The sequence below is a fragment of the Acanthopagrus latus genome, chromosome 15, assembly GCF_904848185.1.
Source record: "Acanthopagrus latus isolate v.2019 chromosome 15, fAcaLat1.1, whole genome shotgun sequence".
Classification (NCBI taxonomy): domain Eukaryota; kingdom Metazoa; phylum Chordata; class Actinopteri; order Spariformes; family Sparidae; genus Acanthopagrus; species Acanthopagrus latus.
This window is the reverse complement of record NC_051053.1, coordinates 13,710,354-13,732,644: the sequence shown is the minus strand read 5'-3', so window position 1 is coordinate 13,732,644 and position 22,291 is coordinate 13,710,354. Positions and strand designations below refer to the sequence as shown.

General features: G+C 40.8%; 1 protein-coding gene and 1 long non-coding RNA gene across 2 annotated transcripts; one reads left to right on the top strand and one right to left on the bottom strand.

Annotated features, from left to right (window-relative positions):
• Positions 1-5,606: 5,606 nt before the first annotated feature.
• On the bottom strand, positions 5,607-7,414 carry LOC119034197. The gene is made up of 2 exons (XR_005079493.1): positions 7,192-7,414; positions 5,607-7,070 (listed from the first exon to the last, which is right to left on the bottom strand). It is a non-coding gene; the product is annotated as an uncharacterized LOC119034197 (long non-coding RNA).
• Positions 7,153-19,352, top strand: LOC119034196 (spermatogenesis-associated protein 48). Its single transcript, XM_037124993.1, has 9 exons — positions 7,153-7,290; positions 8,383-8,480; positions 10,184-10,266; positions 10,676-10,814; positions 13,290-13,357; positions 13,454-13,495; positions 14,912-15,019; positions 15,245-15,331; positions 17,184-19,352. The coding sequence occupies exons 1-9, from the start codon at positions 7,242-7,244 to the stop codon at positions 17,320-17,322; spliced, it is 813 nt and encodes a 270-aa protein (XP_036980888.1). The 5' UTR covers positions 7,153-7,241; the 3' UTR covers positions 17,323-19,352.
• Positions 19,353-22,291: the final 2,939 nt, after the last annotated feature.

Genomic DNA, 22,291 nt, shown 5'->3' with positions numbered 1-22,291 from the left:
ACCAAGTGTTTGTATTTGCAGCATTCATCCTGATTCTTTTTTTCTTTTTTCTCAGGCCCGTGTTGGGTAATTCATCATCCATGTCTTGATGCATACTGTGAGCATGTCCGGTAAATGTTGTAGCGACCTGCTGACACGCTGCTGTGTATTCCCTTTGGGATGTTGTGTGTAGGAAAACCATAAGGAAGTGCAAACCGCTGTGCAAAATTTCTCCTTTTTTCCATTTTTGCCTTACAAAAGAAAATAATAAACCCTGGCTGGCAGACAGGAAATGGAGGTTGAGACTGTGGGCGACCACTCTGTTTCTACTTCACGATGTCATGGCTTCAAAAGCAGGTAATTTCACTTTGGTCAGACGCTAAAGGAAACAGCCGAGGCGGGCAATGTGGTGGAGATTTAATAATGGAAACGAAGGTCTCGAGGGACAAGTCCATCTTTCTGAACAACAGAGGAAGTCCATTACCCCCAGTGTTTCTTTGCCTAATGCATCATCTTATTCGTAATTGAAAATCAGAGGTGTGCTGTAGCACAGACATCAAAAGCACAAACGTGGAGTGGTGTCCTGTCAGCCACTTTTAGACACCTTGAGCCAAAAATATCCCTAAAAGTAGAAATGATCTCAACCAGTGGTTACCTTTGGTGTACGACATACCCCAACATCTCTATTAGATGAGGTTAAGTACCCCTTCAGCACCCTTCATGATTTTAAAGTTTAAATATTAACACTACATAAAAGTGGATATTAAAATGTTTTTTATATACTATTGAACTGTCTGTTTTTAGGTTGCTTTGGTGAAGTTTGTCATAGCAGAAGGTGGAACATTAATCCATTTACCCATTACTTTTAGCTACGGTAATCATTTCCACCATTTATTCTTAGCTTTATTTCACAATTCATTCATTCCTTTTAGGTAATTATTCCATTTGTTTATCCAATTATTAACTTGTTGAACACGCATTTAAAAGTTTTCTAAAAATAGACCACTGATCTAAAATTTTATCTCAGTGTTTATATATTTATTCATTCATTTTTTTCTACATATGTTCGCTTTGCTTTTCCTTTAGATTCATGATTAACAAATGGATACCAATGTATAAATGGATAAGCCAAGAAAAAATACCAAACTTGTCTAAAGAACATAATAATAATCACATGGAATTTCCCTCATTTTACTTTAGAATATCTGTTTGTCTGTCTCTTGTAATCAGTCCATTTCATCCAGCCCTGATTACAAGTGCGAGTGTGACACAGTAACAAATAGTAGAGGAGAAAGACTGAGGAGAAAGGCCAAAGACTATGATCAGGCTAATTGTTGCACAGGTTTTTTGCGGATGGTTTAAAAGTTGACACCCTCCCCTGCGGTGGCCGTTAAAAATGCAAATAAAATGAAGGTACATCTCTAGAGCCAGTGTTTGGTTTGTCCATTCTGGGCTACTGTAGAATCGTGGCAGTGCAACATGGCAGACTCTGTGGACGAGGACCTCCTCACTCTGCAGATGTCAAAGGTTCAGTTAGTTTCAGGTGATAATGGTGACCTTTCAAACTTGGTGATAAATGTATCATATTTGAGAAATGACATATCAAACAATGTATTATAAGTTTTCATCAGGTGTCTTGTTACAAGTATCATTTTATTTGTGTCTGCCAGGCAAAATACAAATTAAATGTGTTTTAAACCCATTTAATTGAACTGCAGACCATCTCTGTGTTCATCCATGATTTTTAGAGATCTATTTTAATTCTCTGCTCAAGTGTAAACAGCCTTTTAATGCATTTCTTTGGCAAAACATCAAGTGCTCCAGCTGATTTGGGTTGGAGTGAGCCCTACTCGGTGCAGTCAGCCTGTCACAGCTGGTTTCCTCCTAAACACAAATATGTGAACATTTTATCAAAGCATACTTTCTATCTTCTCTTTATTAGTTGCGCTCAATCTCCCACAGACTCTCCACATCGGAGTGTCACCTGAGTATTTTTTACCATGTTTACTGCCTTTTATTTAATGTGTTTCCCTACAAGTTAACTGGTTCAAAAAGGCAAATCTTTATCATGCGGGTGATTGCCTCTGATCCTTTTTGAACACACTTGTGTTCATTTGCATTTATCTTTGGATTGCTCTGCCTCCCTTTCATATTTAATAGTCCTCCATTTCTGGAAGCTCATGGGTGTGCTTCCTTGTAAACTAATTAATTACTCTAATGATGTGAGACCTGAATAGGTGACTCACGATACAGTATGAGGGTTTTTTTTTCCTACTGTTCCACTCTATAAGGAGGACAGTCAGGCACTGTTATCCCAACTTAGCCCTGATTTACCGCTGCTTGTGTATCTGCTGTAGTCAACATCTTCATCACTGAAAGTGACATTGCATTATGCTGACTCTCCCCTGGGGAGTGTTAACATTAAACATCATGCTCATGCAGCATCATGATAGCCCAGAGGGTGCTTTGCAGGGAGGAGTGTGTGTGAAAACTTCCATATTAAAAGCATTATAAAGAGCAGATTTTTCACTCCCACCACCCTCATGAAAAATGTACAGCGGCATATTCATTACTTCATTGAGCTAACTGAGTGTGACAAGCGGAGAGCTGCAGCAACCGAGGGCAGGGAAGCAGCACTACAATAAAGCCTTCGGCCACACTCTGAGGACATGGCTACCCCCGCCGCTCATGGGAGCTTCATCTCTGCACTCTGTTTGGTTGACGGTGCCGCGCACAGCATGAGACAGAGTTCACTTCAGCCAATTTGCTCTCTAATCTAATGCATGCATGGTCATCGGGCAGTAATCAATTCTCTGCCTTTACAGTGTGATGAATTTGACCCATGAGCCATGACTCAGGGCCCTCATGCTATAAATACGGTCATGCATTTTCATCAGTTTACAAGAAATTCAGACATAATCCCAAAAGTTGATGCATTAAGCATCAGACACGGATGGGGCTCCTGGTCTGAACTGTAATGTACACCATGCATACAAACACACAGCTTTGTACCGGTCTGACTCTCGTGAGAAATATCCTTACCAGTATCTGCAGGCACCTCATGCATCACAGCTTTACATAGAAATAACATCGAACATTAATATCTGTCAGTCATCTGCTCCCATTTATCCGTTTAATTTCTTGAAGCGCTGATACCCTGGCACAGTTTGTGATGAAGGACGCTTTGTGAGCATCTGAACCACTCTTGGATGATCCATTCCCCGCGCCCGGCAGCCATATCTCCTCCCGGCCCTGCCTGTCTGATCCCGGGGTGTCATCCTGGGTCACCCTCAGCCCCGTTGTCTGATTAACAAAAATAATGCCCTGCCCAGAGCAGCATCAGCCCATATTGTCTTCAGCCACAACACTACAATTGTGACTTTGCTTTGATGACCCTCTGCAGCAGCAGCAGCAGCAGCAGCAGCAGCAGAGACAACAATGCCTCTTAATCCAGAGCAACAGTTTCCTTTAGATGAATGCAGCCTGCACAAATTAATAGTTGCGGCACTGTCGCATTGGGGCTAGCACCATGGGCAAAATGTGAGATTTAAATAATTTCTGAGGCTGTGGAGGAGTCTAGAGAACAGCAGACAAGCTGACTAATAACACAGGATTCAGTAACAAGAGCTGTTCCGATGGTAATGACTCCTCACTCCAGAAATATCAGATTCCCTGCGAAAAAATACAGTCATCTCAGTCAGAGGTTGGTATTGTACAGAAAAAAAAAAACTGAAATAATTGGGATACAAAGCATTGTGGGGATATTATGTGGTCTATGGAGGGATAATTAATGGATTCGAAATGCAATAAATCGTGTGGACCTCTGGACCTATACGACCTCATACATTAGAGATGAAAATGAAAATACAACCAACATGGCTCTCATGAGACATAAGACTGATGCAACAAACCGTGTTTTTTCTTTTTTTTAATCTGGAGAGCAATTTTATAAAGGAGCTCACAACAGATCTCACAAGTGTCATGTTATGCTCTCCTTTTGTGGAGGAGCACTGTGTGGGAGTCGGGCATATTCACCACTCAGTTATCAGAATAACTCTAATTAGGCTATTTTTAACACATCCTTTTCAACAGCTCTTGGGTGTTTACATTTGCTAATGACAGCCTGAGTAAAAATCATCTATCAGCAAGCATCACCATCATCGCCACTGACACATTAACATGGATCCTTTCCCAAGAAAAATGCCACCCAGCCAGGGCTCTCTCACTCTCCATATAAACCATCGCAGTTATATGTGGCTTCAGTACGTGGGCCTATATGTTTGTGTGGCATATTTACATTTGCACGTAACATCGCAAACAACCCAAGCAAACTAATTAATAGGCACTCAGGCACAGCGGACTTGGTGTTTTTTTGCTCCAGCGAATAGAAGACAGCTCTTTCAAGCCAGCGCATTCACCAGATTACAACCCTTTGTAAAAACACTTTTTACATCCATGTGATTTACATAATTTTCATTTAGTTTGCTGGCATATTTAAAATAAACAGCTCACATTTAAAGTTTCTCTGTTGACTAACACCACTTCTACTTGAGAAAACACCTTAGTTTAGCCTGCACGCGCATAGATCATTTTAATATGTCTTTGGGGGCTTAAAGAGCATCTGAGGTGTTCAGTATGGGGTTTATGGTCACTTTGTTGTTCTATATTGGTATTTTCATTGTCATAATGTGTCATCATAATATTACAGCTGGGACTTAGATTTTTTGCTGTGATATTTGTAAACTGTCATTTAACTCACAAGGGACAGGGCAGCATACACAGGCCTGTTTCTAATGTCACAACTGACAACACAGGCTCAACTACCCCATCTAGTGTTCACTTGCAAGAACAGCGGACAACTTCTATCTTCAATACGGAGGAAAACATTTTTATTTATTTATTTTTTTTTTTAAGGGAAATAAACAATTCCTAACTCATCACAAGGAGTAATGAAGCATTCTCTGGGGGAAGGTCAGTTATCTAAACCCTGAGGCGGGGCCAAACCTTCTCATCATTATTTGCCACCAAGACACATCTGTGCGGAGTAATTTTCCAGAGACAATAGCTGCCCCTGACGACTGAAAAATCATTTTTATTTGGTCAGCATGATAAATTAGTAGTTGTAGTTTGCCAAAAATATAGCAGCTCAGAGGAAACGTTATTGGCTGTGAATGGTCCCCTGAGGTGAATCATCGGTATGTCTGGGATAGATACCGTGGGTGTTTATTATATCTCTGTTCTCCATTATTATAACAAATACTGAATAAATATTCACACATCAGTGTTGTGCATAGGTATGTGGAGCTACACACTGCAGCCTGCAGGTCATGTTGCCTCTCTGCACGTCAGTAATTTGATCCAAGCAGCAAACAGAGACGGTCTCTGGGCAACCATCGCTCACTATATCATAATGCCTGACAACAGATATATGGCCCGCGCTGCCGACCATGCACACACACACAGCTACACACACTCTCCCCTGGCAATAATGACTGCAGCTTTGGAGCCATTCAGGCCATTCTCTGCAGAGCTACATGTCATCAGACGGCTGAACTCCAGTTTGTATGGTGCCGGTGGTCGAGCCCGACCAGGACGTGCAAATTCTCCTTTTTCTAGATTTCACCCCCCTGCTGAGCAGGTCACCGTGGCTCCTGTACGAGACGACATCCCCCTGCTGGATCCATGCTGCGGTCAGCTGTGCGCCGGAGCAGAGGTGGACCTGGGGGTCAAAGGTCGACAGAAATTCATAGATTTCCATCATGTGGCTTCAGCCCTGTGGGTCCCTCCAGGTCTCAGAGAGAGGCCACAAACAGCCTCAAACTACTCTGGTGTTTGTGAAGACTTGAGACAAGACAAGGCCTGGAACTCCAGGAAGATCCCCGATGCAGTCTTGAGAGCGAAGCTCAATGGTAACTAACAGGAAATTATATTTACCTTTACTTCAAATAACACCACTGATATTAATACTTGCCTATCATGATTTATATAAGATGCAGTGCAGGTGCAGAGTTATGAAATAGGAAAATGTATCTTTGTGGAGAAGTCAAGGCTGGTTTACGTACAGGGCAACTGACTCAGGGCCCCAAACACGAAGGGGCACAATATACACTGATACAAGTCTATGGCTGATATGATTTGTGAATGATACAATTACTTGATTGCCAGAAAAATCATTTTCAGTTTCATTTATAAGAAATTTTCAAGCAGAATTCAAACCATTCTCTGACACGCAATCCTTAAATGTGAGGATTTTCGAAGATTTTTTCATGCTGGTAAACTGAATTTCTTTGAGAATCGGGCTGTTGTTTTCTGGGTTTGAAACGGTCACCTTGGGCTCTTCAAAGGCAAATTTATCACATATTTCTGACCAAATTATCTTTTACAAGAGTAACGGGCAGATTTAGTCAATATTGTCTCACTTTGACCGCAAAGGGAAGTCATCCAGCATCACTGCTCATGATGTCACTGTCTACCAGAGTATACCTGGCAGTGTGTGTCACATCAACCTATCCTGGCATAATGAGAGGTTAAAGCACTTGAAGTCAACAGTTAGAGGTCATGCTTGAGTAAAAGTAAAGCATTTGAAGCATTTTCTAAAAACATTACTTTGGTAAAAAGTAAAAGAAAATTATGTACACAAATAGTACGTGAGTAAGGGTATCAGCTATTAAAGCTAGGGAGAGCTAGAAAGTGAGCTAACAAGATTTGGGGTGGCACCTCCTCTAAGTTCCCTCCCATCCCGTCAGTGCTCCGTCTAAAGCCACGCCCCCACAAACTTGAACGCGCATCTGGCAGTGGGACTCAGCAGGGAGAAGATGCTGGAGGACGCAGCAATTCAGCTGAATTTAGCAGGGAGCAGACAGGAAGTACAGCACCGAAATAAGAAACAACATCCGGTTACTTTTCAAAATAAAACACTCCGTGGTGACACCAGCACACGTCGTGAGGTCAGCTGTCTACCATACTGCGCTATGGCGGACTCAAACCGCAGCCGGTGGGGACTGCCGGAAGGCGGAGCAAAACCGGATCGGATCCGCAACGCAGCACCATATCCAGTGGAAACTGGGCCGACTCATGAGCCATTCTCATGGCTAAAACCAACACACAAAGAAGCTAACGTTAGCATTGGGCTAATACGAGCTACATACATAGCCAAGTTGGCAAACCTTACATGAAAATAACAAATCCCCACGAAACAAAAGAAAAAATTACCTGTCCAACAGAAAGAGAGCAACCTCTGCATCACTTTTCAGGTCCTCCACATGCCCCAGTTGTCTCCACCACTCAAACGCTGCACCGATGTTGACTCAGGTAGACTTCTTTCTTTATCCAGAGCCTATTTCGTCGCAGCCATTTCTGTCTCAGGCTTTCTTTTCCTTGCCTTTTTAGCAGGGTGAGCTGTTACAAGTAACGCTGGCTGCATTTTCTCTGCCATTGTGACCAAATGAAGGTCTTCTCCTGCAGCTCCAGCTCTGCAGAGGAGTATGCTCAATATTTCCGGCATTAGTGAAACGTGACGTTTGCAAGCGCGGAGGAGGGAGGGACAGACATGAAGGCATCTGACCAATCCCTGCTGTTGGGGCTGAAAAGCAGGGATTGGTCAGCATTTTCTCAGTCCTGCAGCTGCCACAGAGGTCTGATTATTATTATTATTATTATCTGCGATGCATCTGGAACATTTAAGGTTGAAAGTTCAAAGCTTAAACCAAGGAACTTAAAAACAAAGGAAGGATCATTACATCACCGAAGCTTGCTTTGGGGCTTTGTATTGAAGTGTATGATAGATGCTTGAAGAAACGGACAAAAACCTATATAACCTACATATATACGTCTAATGAAGAAGTGCTTCCACACTTCAGAGAGAAGGTTAACCACTTTCTTTCATCCCCCCTCCCCACCCCCAGTCAATCTGTAATTCAGAAGGGTTTGGCCTTTTGTTCATCAGAGGACCTCGCAGCTAAAAGTCTAGCGTTTTATAGGAAAACTGATAGTAAAGACACAATGCTTCTACTTTAGTTCATGCTTTGGTACTGTTTTACCTACATTTCTGTCCCATCAAATTATCAATAACAAACTGACACACGGCAAACCTGGGGCAGGTAGTGATCGATAACAGGAGTGCCGGTTGCTCTCTGCATCTCGAAGCCAAACACTGCATTATTAAGATGTAATTTGTAGTCTGCTGTTTGCTCTGTACCTCATGGGCACTTAAAGGCAACAGGGTTCATACACAATTCACGTAGAGTTGAAGCAATAGGGCTCCATTAGGGGGCCATGGCTGAGTTTAGCCCGAGGGCCTCCTCGCAGGGTAATCTGGCCTTGAGAGCAGTTACCACTGTGCATAGTTATAGATGACAATTTGCCCGCGTCTCAGAGTCGTTATTGTTGTTGTGTTGTGTTAAGGTTCAGCCAATCCTGTTAAAGTTCAGCCACACTCACCGAGGACATCGACTGAAGCGTCTTTGAGCAGCAGGTTCCCTGAAAAACACGCTGGACCTCAGGTGGGTGAAGTGGCTCTTTTCTGAAGTGTTTTGCAAAACGGCACTTATTTACTTGGTACTTTTCACAGTTTCTCTCTTTTTGTGTAAATATACAGTGTGAGACCCAACAGGTTGTTGTTTTCATTTTCCTTCATTTTCTCTGTTTGACTCTCCGAGCACATACACTCTCATTGATTTATACATTCATTTTAGTGCGTGCAGACACAGCAAACATTTGGTTGAACTAATGCTGGCTTGGTTTCCTGACAAATTAGTTATTATTACGTTTCAGCACATCACTGGTGAATTAATCACTCCACTTTTAAATCACAAACACATATTAAATATGAAAGAGTAGTCCATTAACACAAGCCTCCCTCTGGGTCTCACCACACATGCTAAAGCATCACATTAGCACACTGCTATGTGGGCAGGTGTTCACTGTGAGAACATAATCATGCTTTATTAGCATGATTTTGTTTTCCGAGTCTGCTCATTAATGTAATTATAATTACCTTGACATACATTATCATGGTTTAAGAGAGGCTTTGCAGTACTGTTGCAGTGGAGAGTTTGAAGTGTTGTCTTGTGAATGGAGGCCTGATTGGTGTCTGTATTAAAGCAGACTGAGATGTGGGAGGAGTGAGTTTAACACAATATTGTTTGTTGATGTGTAAAAACATCAAATTGTTTGATTGGCTCATTAAGATTCACTTTTGTCTTTTGTTTTTTGTTTTGACCTCATCCTTACATGTAATTTTAAGCAGGTAGCAGGGCTGCTTGAGGGATTAAATATCCAAACAAAGATTTAGCATACAGATTTGACTGAATTACTGCAGTATGGTATCTAGCACAAATATGTATGATTCTCTAAGGATTCATCTGAATGACTTTGGTGATCTTGTGATTTAGGAAAAAACCTTAAACACAAAAAACTGTCAGGATAGACAATATTATCATTTTACGGCAATATAGTTTCATTGGAATCTGTTGGCTTTCCATTTTCTCCTGCTTTAAACATGAAATATCGCCACACTGGCAAGCTGGCGCTCTTCTGACGCACTAAGTCCTCCATGTGTTTATATTAAAGTGCTGCGTGCATCAGGCCAGTTCCCAGGTAAAGATCTCCACTAGCTCGGTCTCATTCCCACCTAGTTAAATATTGATGTGTGTTGCCTCTGCTGCCAAAGCTCAGCATGCATTTTCTTTTAAAAGTAAAATCCCAATGACGCCTCAACAGCTGTTCTTATTTTTGATATTGTGAAAAATATTGTATATGAAGGGAAATATTGCAATAGGCAATAACATCCAAGCCTAGATCCTTATGTTTTCGTTGATCACCGTCATCGTTTGTTTTTTTCAAAACTACCAACATTCCCCTCAGCCTCAGCTGTACTTTTGGTTTAATGCTATAATACAAATGTTAGACTGCTAGCGAACACACTAAATAAGCAAGTTAGTGTTGTCACTGAGAGCGTGTTAGCAGGCTGACATTAGCTCTCAGTGTTCCTCTATTCTATGTCCTGACATCGGTTTTTGTAATTTTTTAGCAACTGCGTCGATGTAAACTTTGATGAATTTGTGCAGACTGGTGTCAGGAAAATAAAATTACATGCTGCTCTTTTAAAGGCCTGATACTGTTAATGATAAAATCAAATGGACACAATATAAAACCACTGACAATGTAATTAATTCTAAAACAGTGTATATTGTTTCTTTTTAAGGATGGCTTCTCCTCTGATCGGAGGCTGTGGACGGACACCTCAACAGCAGTTCAACGCTTCAGATACACTTCTGCGACACAGAGGTCAGACCACTGACCTTTTAATTGTCTCATTTGAATGATGATAAAAACAATCAGGCAGAACAAATCTCACCTCCCACATGATTCATTATGTAGAGTCCACACACACTGTCACTTTTCCTTGAGTGTCATTGAGCTTGTGCTCCAGTGATGTCATCGGGGAGCAGTGTGTCCTCTTGTTGTGTTAATTGCTGCTCAGTGAAATGAGGTAGATTAACTGTAGCCTTGCTTAAAGCCTTGTGGATGAATTTACTCTACAGTTAATAAGCCGTCTAGTATACTTTGTGCACCAAAACAAGCTGTTTAACAATTCAAATGATAGCAAATAATGTTTGGGAATCAAGATTAATCAATAACACTCAAGGCACTTGGTTCTGATGTCTAGTGGCTGCAATTCCCTGTCTGTCTGCAGAAGTTATGAGGAAGTCAGCTGGGATACAAAGTTACCCCGGCGCTTGAAGGCACCAGAAACGACCCTGGAGATAATGGCAGACCCAGTGAGTGAGCGTCCCTCGACGAGGCGCTACAGTAGTAGACCTCAGCTGTGGCAGGTGAGCCTTGGAGAGTCAAACACAGCTAGTTGTTTCTCCAGATGTGGGAGAGACTCAGCTGGCTGCTGTGCTGAAGCGTTTAATCATTTATGGTTTTCAAGGAAGCGATTTTTGAGTCTAACCCTGAAAAAGCAAAATAAAAGACAAACAGTTTGAAAATGAAAATCATTTTTCAACCAAGGGATAAATGTTTCCGAGGTAATTTTTCTGCAGTACTTCCTCTCATTCTACCATGTTTTGAAACCATGTTGTTCGAGCTCAATCTGTAATTTTTGTGTTGTATAACAATGTGCCCATTATGTGCCTAATGCAGCACATTTGCCATCAGTTTTGACCTGTTGGCACACATTTGAAGACACAGCATAGAGACTGCAGGAGGCAGATAAAAGATATGTCTGCTGATATTCTTAATTATTCTGCCTGCTATCAAACACTATAACCAACAATGAATGATCCAGTATTGATTATTGTCTGTGTGTCCAAAGCCTGATACAGCTTGTTGGCTGGTGTTTTCACTGGTCTCTATGAGTTGTGGTTCTGATTCTACTGTGTTACACTGCACTGTGAAAACTAAATTAATTTGAAGACTATTACCATGAATACATACAGATTTATTCTTCGTAAGAGAATATACCTGTAAAATAAGGGAAACTCTTGTTTTCTTTTTGAAAATAAATAAGCTATAAAACTACAGTCAGGGTCAATAACCTCAAGCTGTAAGAATCCACTTTAGAATAAAAAAAACAGCATCACAGAGTTAGGTCGGTGTCATTTAACCTCACGAGGCAGCAATGGTGAATCCAACCCCCCTCACAATGTAAATACACAGCTGCATCCAGCAGCAGTTTTTTTGGAAGAATAATGGCCACCACTCTCCAAACAACCTCCAGGACATGAAAAACATGCCAGTGACCAAGAAGACGACGCTCTCAACGGAGAGGATCAACCAGAGAGGGTCTGCACGGCCAGATGCATGAGACCCACCGTGTGCTGTAATCAGTTTTTCCAACAAGGAGCTAAGTCCTCCTCACATGCGAATTCTGTCCAAAAGGCTAATCCTTTTCTCTCACACACAACACAGACACATTTGAAACCAAAAATTGATTTATTCCGTTTCTATAGAAGTTTACATCTGAAGGCATGGTACACTTTGGGACAATACAAATGTGCCTTTCCAGGTCATATCTGTAAGTGTCTGTAAGTACCTAAGTCCTATAACCTATAAAGTTCATACATTCAAGCACTAATCCCAGCCTTTGAAACATACTGTGTATAAAGAGAGTCCCCAAACGCAGTCTGTCCCCTTATGAACATGAGACTGGGTGAGAAAAGGACATTATAAGAAAACCAGCAGAATCTGTGAGAACTCAGTGAAGTTGAAGACACTTATCAGATTACTCTTGATGTGGAATCTCTGTGCACCAATATTGTGCATTCAGACAGCAAACATGCGAGTAAAAACTACTTATCTCACAGGCAGGAAACCATACCTCCAACTGATTTCATTTAACAATTCATGAAGCGTGTCCTTAATAATAATGTATTTTTATTTCAAGACAAAATAAAGACAAAGAAAAGGCATCTGTGGGGGAGTGAGCTGTGATCCTAAGTATGCATGAAAGAAACAAGTTGTTTCATTTACAACCCTCAAAGGAATTCCTTCCTTGAAGAAGATCGAATTCTTCAATTCTACTCTCTCTCTCTCTCTCTCTCTCTCTCGTGTGTGTGTGTGTGTGTGTGTGTGTGTGTGTGTGTGTGTGTGTGTGTTCACTGCATTTGTCCAATTGTGTAGCACTCCACTGAGAAACATACTTGATACTATAATGGCCACTCTACCCATTTGTCGCTTACCCATCTGAGCTATGAGCTTTTCCTGATGGTCAAAAAAGTATTTGAAGTATCTGATTAAGAAACAGTGAGCCACACTGTTGCACTGATCCTCATTACGATGGCAGTGGGCACTGTAGTATATTCTGAGTCAATCCGACACATCGTCACACGTCAACCTGCCACTGTTCCTGATGCACACAATGCGTATTAATACATAAATGAAAGTATTCTGTTTACATTTGTATGAGAACTGTTTGCTGTACAGTGCCCTGTTGTTTCAGGAAATTAAAAAATGAAACAATAGGAGGTTTGATCTTTGATCTGGCTGAGAGCCACGGTCACGCTGGAGAAGTGATGAGACACAGAATAACATATTGTTTTTGGGTTTTCGTGGGATTTGTTGAAAAATATCTGCAATGGTACCAGACTTATGCGTCTGATCAATGTGGCAATAATGTATTGATGATAAAACACTGCACGCAGCTTTTTCAAAGAGCTCTGCCTCAAAGGTGATTGAGAATATTATTGAAGTTCCAGTCAGATTGCAGGTGGCCGACCTTAACATTGTCATGTCTACCTCTGTGTGTGTTTATGTGGTGAAGAGCTGAGTTTCTCTAAACATCTAATCCTACTGTCCTTCCTCAGTCTGTCGGAGCTGAGTGGAACAGACAGCAGCTCCGGTGTAGGAATGATGCCAAGAAACCTGTTTCATTGTGAGTTTCAAGCAAACAATGAGCTCTGTCTTAAGAACAGTTTGGTAAATGATAACCACCAGCTTTGGATCAACATCTTTTTTCTCTTCTTTCCAGCTGCAGTGGATGTCTGAGGTCAGGTCAGATCCCTCTGTACACGTGAGTGCTTCCTGTTTGAGATTTCACCGCAAATGTCTCACACACATTGCCAATCAAAAGTTTGAAGTCATCTGCCACAAAAGCTTTATTTGGGACTGTCTTGCTCTGTATTTTTACTTTTCTTTCATGCGTTTATGTTGTAGAAAGTCTTTTTTACCAAGTGATGTTTTTTTTGTGTGAAGGGTTGTTGAAAAAACAGTAATGGAGAGGGACATGGAGAATGAAGGCATTACAAAGGTCAACATGACTGACAACTGAAAAGATCGGAAGGGACAGAAATACCTCCGAGCAACAGTTAACTAAGAGAGAAGAACTCCCCAGTCAGTAGTTAAAGAAATTTGAAGTTTAATGATTTTGAGTCAGTAGGTAACATGACCTGGAACCTGTTGAAAAAAATGTGTCCCCATGCAAAGTAAATGGGATGGATCAGAGGGGAAATTTGTGTGTCAAAAGTGTCAAATTTTCAATTTCCAAAAATGTTCCCCTAGAAAGTGTTTGTGAAATCAATTCCTTCGTAGGTCAGGTCATCATTGTCTTTGCTTCGTATTCCTGATGTCTTCCTCTATCATAGGTTCAAATTTCATTCCACTACAGCAATGTGGAGAAATATATAAATCCCAGTTGCACTGTTGTGGTTCAGTAATTATCTAGGGTCACTTTTGCATTTTTTCTGGACTGAAAAACTGACAGTGGAGTGTTGGAGAAAAAAAGATTGCATCACTCCTCCCCTGTCATGTAACACTGTCGGGAGACAAGAAATCAAATATATAGACCATATAAAATATTCAAACATTTGCTATCTGAATTACACAGTTTTTATTAGGGGTGTGTGGTATGTCGGCGTTTCCTTGGCTTTAAAATAAAATATCAGCTGAGGAAAAATATTTCTGCAAATATTACAGCCTGAGAGGATTTAGTTATTTGTTTATTTGTCAGGGACAGTGCTCAGTTACACGCATATTTACATCTGTAGTCCCTGGGCAGGAGACAGAGTCAATAATCTGTGAAGAAAACTAAAACTCTAGAGTTAGACCCTAAGATAGTGCTTTAATTATATGTAATAAAGTGAACCACCGACCAAGTGGTTTTTGGATTTTGCCCAATGAATTTGTACTTTTGAAAAGCATTACATGTCTGCCCACCAGTGGGCCATCATGACGAGAGTCGGCACGACGATATATCAGTTCTATTACAAAAAAGTCTTGATGTTCTCTGAAATTAGGTGGAAAGAAATATGTTGATATATCAGCCCCAGTGAGTTGGAACATATCGTATCTTATTTGCAAAAAGCTAATTCATGCACTGTATGTTAATAAAGCCATTTTTGAAGGAAATCAGACACACATCAATATAACAGCAGGTTCAAACACTTTAGAAATCTACTGTAAATATGCACGTGTTCTCATGTGTTTGCAGCGGTACAATTGGCTCTGAGAACATGCATAACATTGACAACATGGATGAAGACTTTCACCCTCTGACCCTGAAGAGGAGCATCATCCCCCGGTACACGCCTACAGCACGGTGAGACAACACCATCACACACACACACACACACACACACGTATACATTTTCTGTGGATCTCCAGAGCTCAGTGGGCATGAAATGTATTTTGCACTTGAGATATTCTATAAGACCCTGGAGAATGAAACAGTTGTTACTTTAAAAAAAAATCCTCTCACATGGAGATATTCAGCCTCCTGCAACAGATTATTATAAGCAGTGTGTAAACTTGTGATTTGTGCCAGCCGAACGACCATCCCTGGATATACAGGCAAGGCTGCCTATGTTAATTCTGCTGCTCCAGCTGTCTGCAGCCCTGCACACCCCTCAGGGTGAGTCTTCACAGTCACCTTATGAAGTCAGCATCTCGAAAGTGTGTTTTCAGTCATCGCTGGCAATTATTTCATAAATCTGCATTCTTCTCTTTTTCTATTCTCTTCATATTCTGTTGTATCTCCTGAAATATATTTTTTCTCCCGCATGAACTCATATCATCATACACAATATCTTTAGATGGGTTTAAGACATTCGACAAAGAACTATCATGAATGTCCACTGGAGGGCGCTCTAATGCTCTCCACCGACATCACACCTCAGGTTACACTCTGACTTCAGCCTACAGATGTGCTCATATTTTCCTGCTGTGCCTTTGGAAATGAAATACAGCTGAGAGAAATCATCATTAAAATAGAGACATACAATGATTTAACCGAGTAAATGAATAATTAAAATTGTTGAGCTGTTTTTTTCAGCCAGTACAGAATTTAACAGGCATATTAAGAGATTATTTTAAGAAGGAAAACAGAAGCACATCAGTCCTTTATTAAAAGGTTAATCCTTTATGACAATTATTGCACAGTGAGGAGACAGGTGTCTGATGTCAAAGCAGCAAGCTTTGAATCCGAGCGATGCAAAAGCAGCTCCTCACAGAGATCACCATCAGTTTATTCATTTACATCTTACCCTGATCAAGAAAAACATCATTATCATTTTACTACTAGTCACAAGATGGTGGATGAGGTGCTTCTGTCTAATTCAGCCAAAGGTATAAATTACAAAACTAAGTCCTACATATCAATAAAAATACATGATCTCTGTGTTTTGAGGGAAATAAAGGAGTGTCATTGTTCAATTGGCATGCAAGATCAATACAAAAAAAGTAAAAAAAAAAAAAAAAAAAAGACTATGATTAATATATTTAAAAAATGAAAGATCATTTTCTGTCCCTTAGATTTTTCTTTTGCTTTATTTTTAGCTCACTGTCTATTTTCTCCTTGTGTGGCATCACTTTAAGCTTCAAGTCTTTGCATCCGCTGCATGTGCATCTTATTTTTTATTTTTTTATTTTTTTGGATGAGTGGGCGGGTGACATACAAGTTAATGGTCAGTTGGTAAAGACTACAGTAATTGGAAATGTTAATACAGAGATGAAAAAACAGTGCATGTCATTCCCGAAGACAGACAGGAAGGAAATTGGAAGTCTTGGAAAACTGGGGCGGAGATGACAAGAGGGTTAATTTAAGGGCAAAATAACAGTGTTCCGTAGATTTCTCAGCAGATTTCTGATTTTCGCACATGGCATAAAAAGCAAAGGAAACTGTTTAATTTCATAAAATATAAAGTCTTAAAATCAGAGTTTTAAGAGCCAGCTTAAATGTAAAAATCTGAGTTTTTATGAATGAAAACGCTTAACACATTAAAACATCATGTTGTGTAGTGCAAGCCTCTCTGGGAGTGTTGGCTGTCTGTTAGGGAGGTGTAAACCTGTTTCCTAGTTGGGCCCCAGTTGAGCGAACTTTACCGGCTTTTGGAGCAGGCATCTCCAGATGGCTGAATCCAGAGCAGCTCGTGGTAATCGTGGTTTTTCACAACCCAGATCCATTTTCCTGGTGCCCGACACCCCCTGAGATCTGTTTCCTCTGCTGATTAGGCTGGCCTCCCATATTTTTTCCCCAAACCCGAGAAAAGACAAGCTCTTGGATTGATTAACTGTCTGCTGCAACGGTCAGCCGTCTTCAGGATTTTTGCTTGCCAAAGCTCACTCACTACACGAGTGCCTGTGGGTGTGTTTTTAAGCGGCAGTCTTATTTTTTTCATGACGAGATTTACGGTTGGGTTCTTAGATTTTTACTTGATCCAAAATAATCTATAGTTTACTTATTGGAAATCATAATATTTTCTCAGGACAACTGAAGAATCGGGGGGTCCCACTTTTGGCCATGTGGCGCCCCTCTCTCGAACGGTGACCGCTGTGACCCCCTGCAACCCCTTCTTGAGACCTGCACTTCCTGCCTCACACACAAGCACACGGGGAAGGCATTAGACAAAGCAGATGAGAAAGTTTTGAAGGTGCCAGCCTTCCTTTTTATGCCATCCAATCTGTTTATATGAATACGTCTATAATGATGTGATGTCAGTGACTGATTCGGAGTGAGTTGGAGAATAATGAGATGCCCCATTATCATAATTTCCCTGATTTAGATGAGTGGTTTTCTAACTCTGGGTAGTGAGCTCTTGCTTTGTCCTTTTAAACATTCACTCTCTCACTGACTCACTCACTTGCTCACTGTGTGTGTGTGTGTGTGTGTGTGTGTGTGTGTGTGTGTGTGTGTGTGTGTGTGTGTGTGTGTGTGTGTGTGTGTGTGTGTGTGTGTGTGTGTTCATTTCAGCCCACACTCTGTGTTTCAGTCATGAAGGGCAAAGAAAGGGATCGTACAGAAAATATTATTTAGGGAAGTGAGGATTTCCTGCATCATGTTTAATATCTATAATTAACAGTATACAACATCAGGTACAACGGATGCATTATGAGTAACATTTTGGTATTTACCAAAGATACTTTGCTCAGGAAGAACATATTAAATACAGTTTTCAGTCTATGCTGCACACATCAGTTAGAGGTGTTTTCTATATGTGTCTGTAAGACAGATCGACATTATTAAGTCTCTGCCAACTATAGCTTTATGTCTGTGGTTTGTGCAGCTTCACGCTTAGACAGGAAATAGGGATGAGCTGGTTTTCCTGTTTCTCTTCATCTATATTTTGTTTAGATTTACATTGCACAAGGACTTCTTTTTTTTTCTACCTGAACACACTGCCGACTTTGTGAGAAGTTGAAGTTGTGCGATCACTAATGCATCAAGATTTTAATCCACATGTCAGTTACACTGTCTGAAATTTACTGACATTAAAAAGGCACTTCAGTGATTAAGTATTTGGTGTACGTAATGTTGGGGGTCTCACAAGAGACAGAACTGAACAAGACTGGTCAAAATTGAAGCTGCAGAGGCTGAGATATCCTAACTTTAAATAACGACTTTAAGTCAAAATAAAAATGTATTGGAGCCTACATTTCCCATAATGCAGCAGTCATCATTAGGGTTATTTTTTCAAGCTCTGTAAGCTCCATTAAGAGCTACAGAAGACATTGTTCAAGCCGTATTGTACTCTTTGTGAGGAGCAAGAGTAAGCTACTCAAATTACTCACTGCATATTACACACTGAAACGAGTAATCGCATCACTTAACAAGTTAGTCAAAAGCAAAAATAATTAGACACATTGTTTGTCACCTAACTTCCATTACCCACGCAGCTGCACTAAGGGTTGTAGACAACTTGAAATCCCTTTCACCTACATGTGGTGTGTCATTCTGTAGTTAACATTCAGAAATAGAAAACAAAATCATTTTAACAAGACAAGACGGTCAACTGTTAGTTATTGAGGCTATAGATACAAACACACACAAAATGAACAGACTTCCAAATGTATTGTAATGGGTAACATTAGCAAGCAAGCTTAGAACGCTGAGATAGCGCACACTTGCGAACAAACATTACCCGGTTAAATGACTGCACTGTATTGTAACACATTAATACTGATGACAAGTAAACTAGACTTCATGTGTAAAAGATGTGTGCATTTTCCCTTTAGCAGCTCAGAGTCATTAAACCTAGCGACAAAGCAAACCATAGATTCCTTCAGATTTATCCTTTAAATCATCGTAAATCCATCAGATCTAGAGAGTGCACTCTTCCTTTTGGCTCGATATCAGCTCACAACTCTGTGAGTGACTGACGTCTAGTCACCACCAGTTAATGTGTTGAACAATGTTGAATTCAAGGTTAAATTTAGAAAGCCAGCAATTCCCCATGAACCACTTTATGAAATGATGGAGGGACCAGACTTAGCTATCATCAACTAAACCATTTTAAAACAAATTACTGATCATTGTTTCACGTTCGTAGGATGTTTTGTCGTAAATCGTGAATGTCCCTTTATTTATTTATTTTAAATTGGTATTCTACCCAAGTTTGTGTGTTTGCTGTTGTGTTTAAAAACCAATAAAACTGCGTAAAACCCCTCTCACAGCAATCATAACTCTATTTGCTAAAGAAGCCCCCCTCCCCTCCTCCTCCTCCTCCTCCTCCTCCTCCTCCCCCTCCTCGTCAGATTTTCCAGCCTGTGGTCTGAATCTCATCACCGGCTCCTTTTCAAAACAGGCTCACAAACATCATGATTGATTCAGCCACTATCCTCCAGGATCTCTCAATGCCTGCCTGGGCTCGAGATTAATTTCCTTTTCCTCATCTTAATTTTTACTCATCGCCTCTCCATAAAAAGGCTAAATGTCAAGCATGCCTGACTCCTTCTAGTGACACGTCTATTCCAGCAGATAATTACCATAAGGAAATAGATGCTTTAGTGTGCAGAGGGGAATTTAATTTACTCTGACATCCTCACAGCATAATGCATTCCTAAAGAAAGGGAGTTTTTCAGTTTGCAATTGACTTTTTAGATAAATTGGACTATTTAATGTGATTATCAGCCTTGAACGTCTTTGACTTATTAAGGTGTTGAAACCAATTAAGGGTTACATGCTGCTCTTGCTTCCAAATGTGAAACAGTGAATACTGCTTAAAGATCCATGAAATAAGAAGCAGCCGGAGCCTTTTGTTCGGTAGTCGCCCGGCTACATTGCCTGATGATGTTTTGAGACTTGCCAGGTAATGATATTAATTACAGCAACATGGCTTGCTTCAGGTTGTGGATTAACCCGAAGGCACAGAGGGTGATGTTTAGTTTGATTTGCAGTGGTGGATTACAGTCCGTACATGTAGCATAATCTTGAATGCCTCTGAATTAAGTAATCTTATAAAATCATTAAAGCGCTCTGCAGAAAGATCCGTCAATTTGTAGGTGTTTCCACGTGACCAATAAGAATGTACACATGTTTTTGTTTTTTTGGAAATCAGACGTTAGGATGATGACCAGCAACTCTGCCAGCGGTGAGCATTGATCCCACCTCTGCGTCCGCTTCTCTAAAAACTCGACTGAATCATTGTCCTCACAGCATTTTGCCTCTCGGTCCCACAGCGAGAGAAGCTGCTGTGTCACTGGGACGGTATCTCAAGGAACACCACCGTCATGATTGGACCCCCTCTGCGTTCACCGATAGTGCTGAGTCACATCTCGGTCCCAGCATTCCCTCCGTGTGGCCTCATGAAGGACACCTGCTCACGTCCAAAAGCTGCAAGCGTCTGACCTCGCAGACAAAGCAGCGGCGGCCGAGAGGCTTTGAGGAAGTCGGCAAAGCGTTGCTGCAATCCGCATTATGAGCCGTGAAGACACAGCAGCCCACAGTGCTCCTGCCCAAAGTTCCTCCTTTTGCAACCAACCGCCTGAATGCTGTGCTTCTTAGGAGATAAGGGCAGCCTCCCGCGAAAGGTGACTCAGCAATCCAGCACACACGGCCTCTCCTGAGATAAGGGTTTCTCCGAGGGGCCTGAGGACCGTGGGATACTGGGAAAAACAGTCACAAGCAGAGAAAACAGTGGAAGTTTAAATGCTGCAAAACCAACACGTGTTCAGGAATATAAAGTGTAAACTCCTGTGACTTAATCATACATTTCTGGGTGGCAAGAAAAAGATCCACTTTAATAGTAAAAGCATCAGTAATTTGAAACACAGTAATTACGGCCAACACTCTACACTCCACTCCGGCAGATATTCAAATGAGATTATAATAACAGGACGTATCTGAAAATGAGAGGTGAGTTACTTTAGCCAAACCAGAGGTGTGACTCATTACTTATTTAAGAATTTCCATCAATATTAATCCACAATTTATATTTCTTTGAATAATCTCAGACAGTATATCGGCACTCATCACTCTTCGGTTTTGAGATTGCAGCGGTGGAAGAAGTATTCACATCCATAAGTACAAGCACTAATACCACACCATGAAAATAGTCCTTTCTTGAGTAATAGTATGTAAGAATTATCTAATAAACCCTGCTTAAAGTATCAAAAGTAGAAGTTATTCTGCATTTGAATGCTCCCTGCCGCATTAAATTGTATGTAGTCTTTTAGTGCTGTATCTGTTTAAGGTTGCGCTGGTTTTAACTGTTTTATAGAGTATATAGTTTAATCTACAGAAGTGCATCGTATTCTTTAAGATCGCCATACGTTTGTAGCAATGAGAGGAGTCGGCTTTGTGACGATGCCTCATCCAGCTTATTCAAATTTGTCTTTAATTACCAGAATTAGCTTAAGATGTTGAAGTTTGTTCTCAATTTATGAATGTTTCATTGTTCAGTTTACAGAAAAATTCAAAATCCTTTTGGAGAAACATGGTTTCACTGTAACTAAAGTGGTGAGACAGATGTAGTAGAGTTACATTCAAATGGAAATATTTAACTTAATGGAAAAACTTCTACTTAAAGGAAAACCCCAATGATTGTATTCATTAAAGTGTGTTTACAGGTATCGAGGAGTGTTGTGGATGTGGAAAAAGTTGTAAAAGGCCTTGTAATATTATTAACTGCCTCCAGTGATGTCAAGTTGGATTGTGGGTAATGTAGGCACCAAGTGCTGGTCTAGACTACTCCTACAACACTGTTGGACTCGTTATGCACCCTTTATAAACAAATGAACAGAACTGATGCAGCAGGACCCACAAATTCTTCTTCCCTTTCAATACCTGGCCTACATTACCCACAATACAGCTGAGTGACATCACTGGAGGCAATTAATCCAATTATTTGCAGTTTTCCTCTGAAGCCACAAAATACTTTAAAATCCCCAAGACCTACGTACACACTGTGTAAAATTGGTGGAATTAGCCTTTACGTACTGTACTCACGTAAATGTACTTGAGGGCTGCTCAATTCATTGCAATATAACCTACATTTCAGTTATTATTACTTGATAAAGGTAAAATGTGTGACACGTATTACAATGAAGCACTGTTGTACTGCAGAGACGTCCTGCTCTACAAATCCAGTTCTGCAGA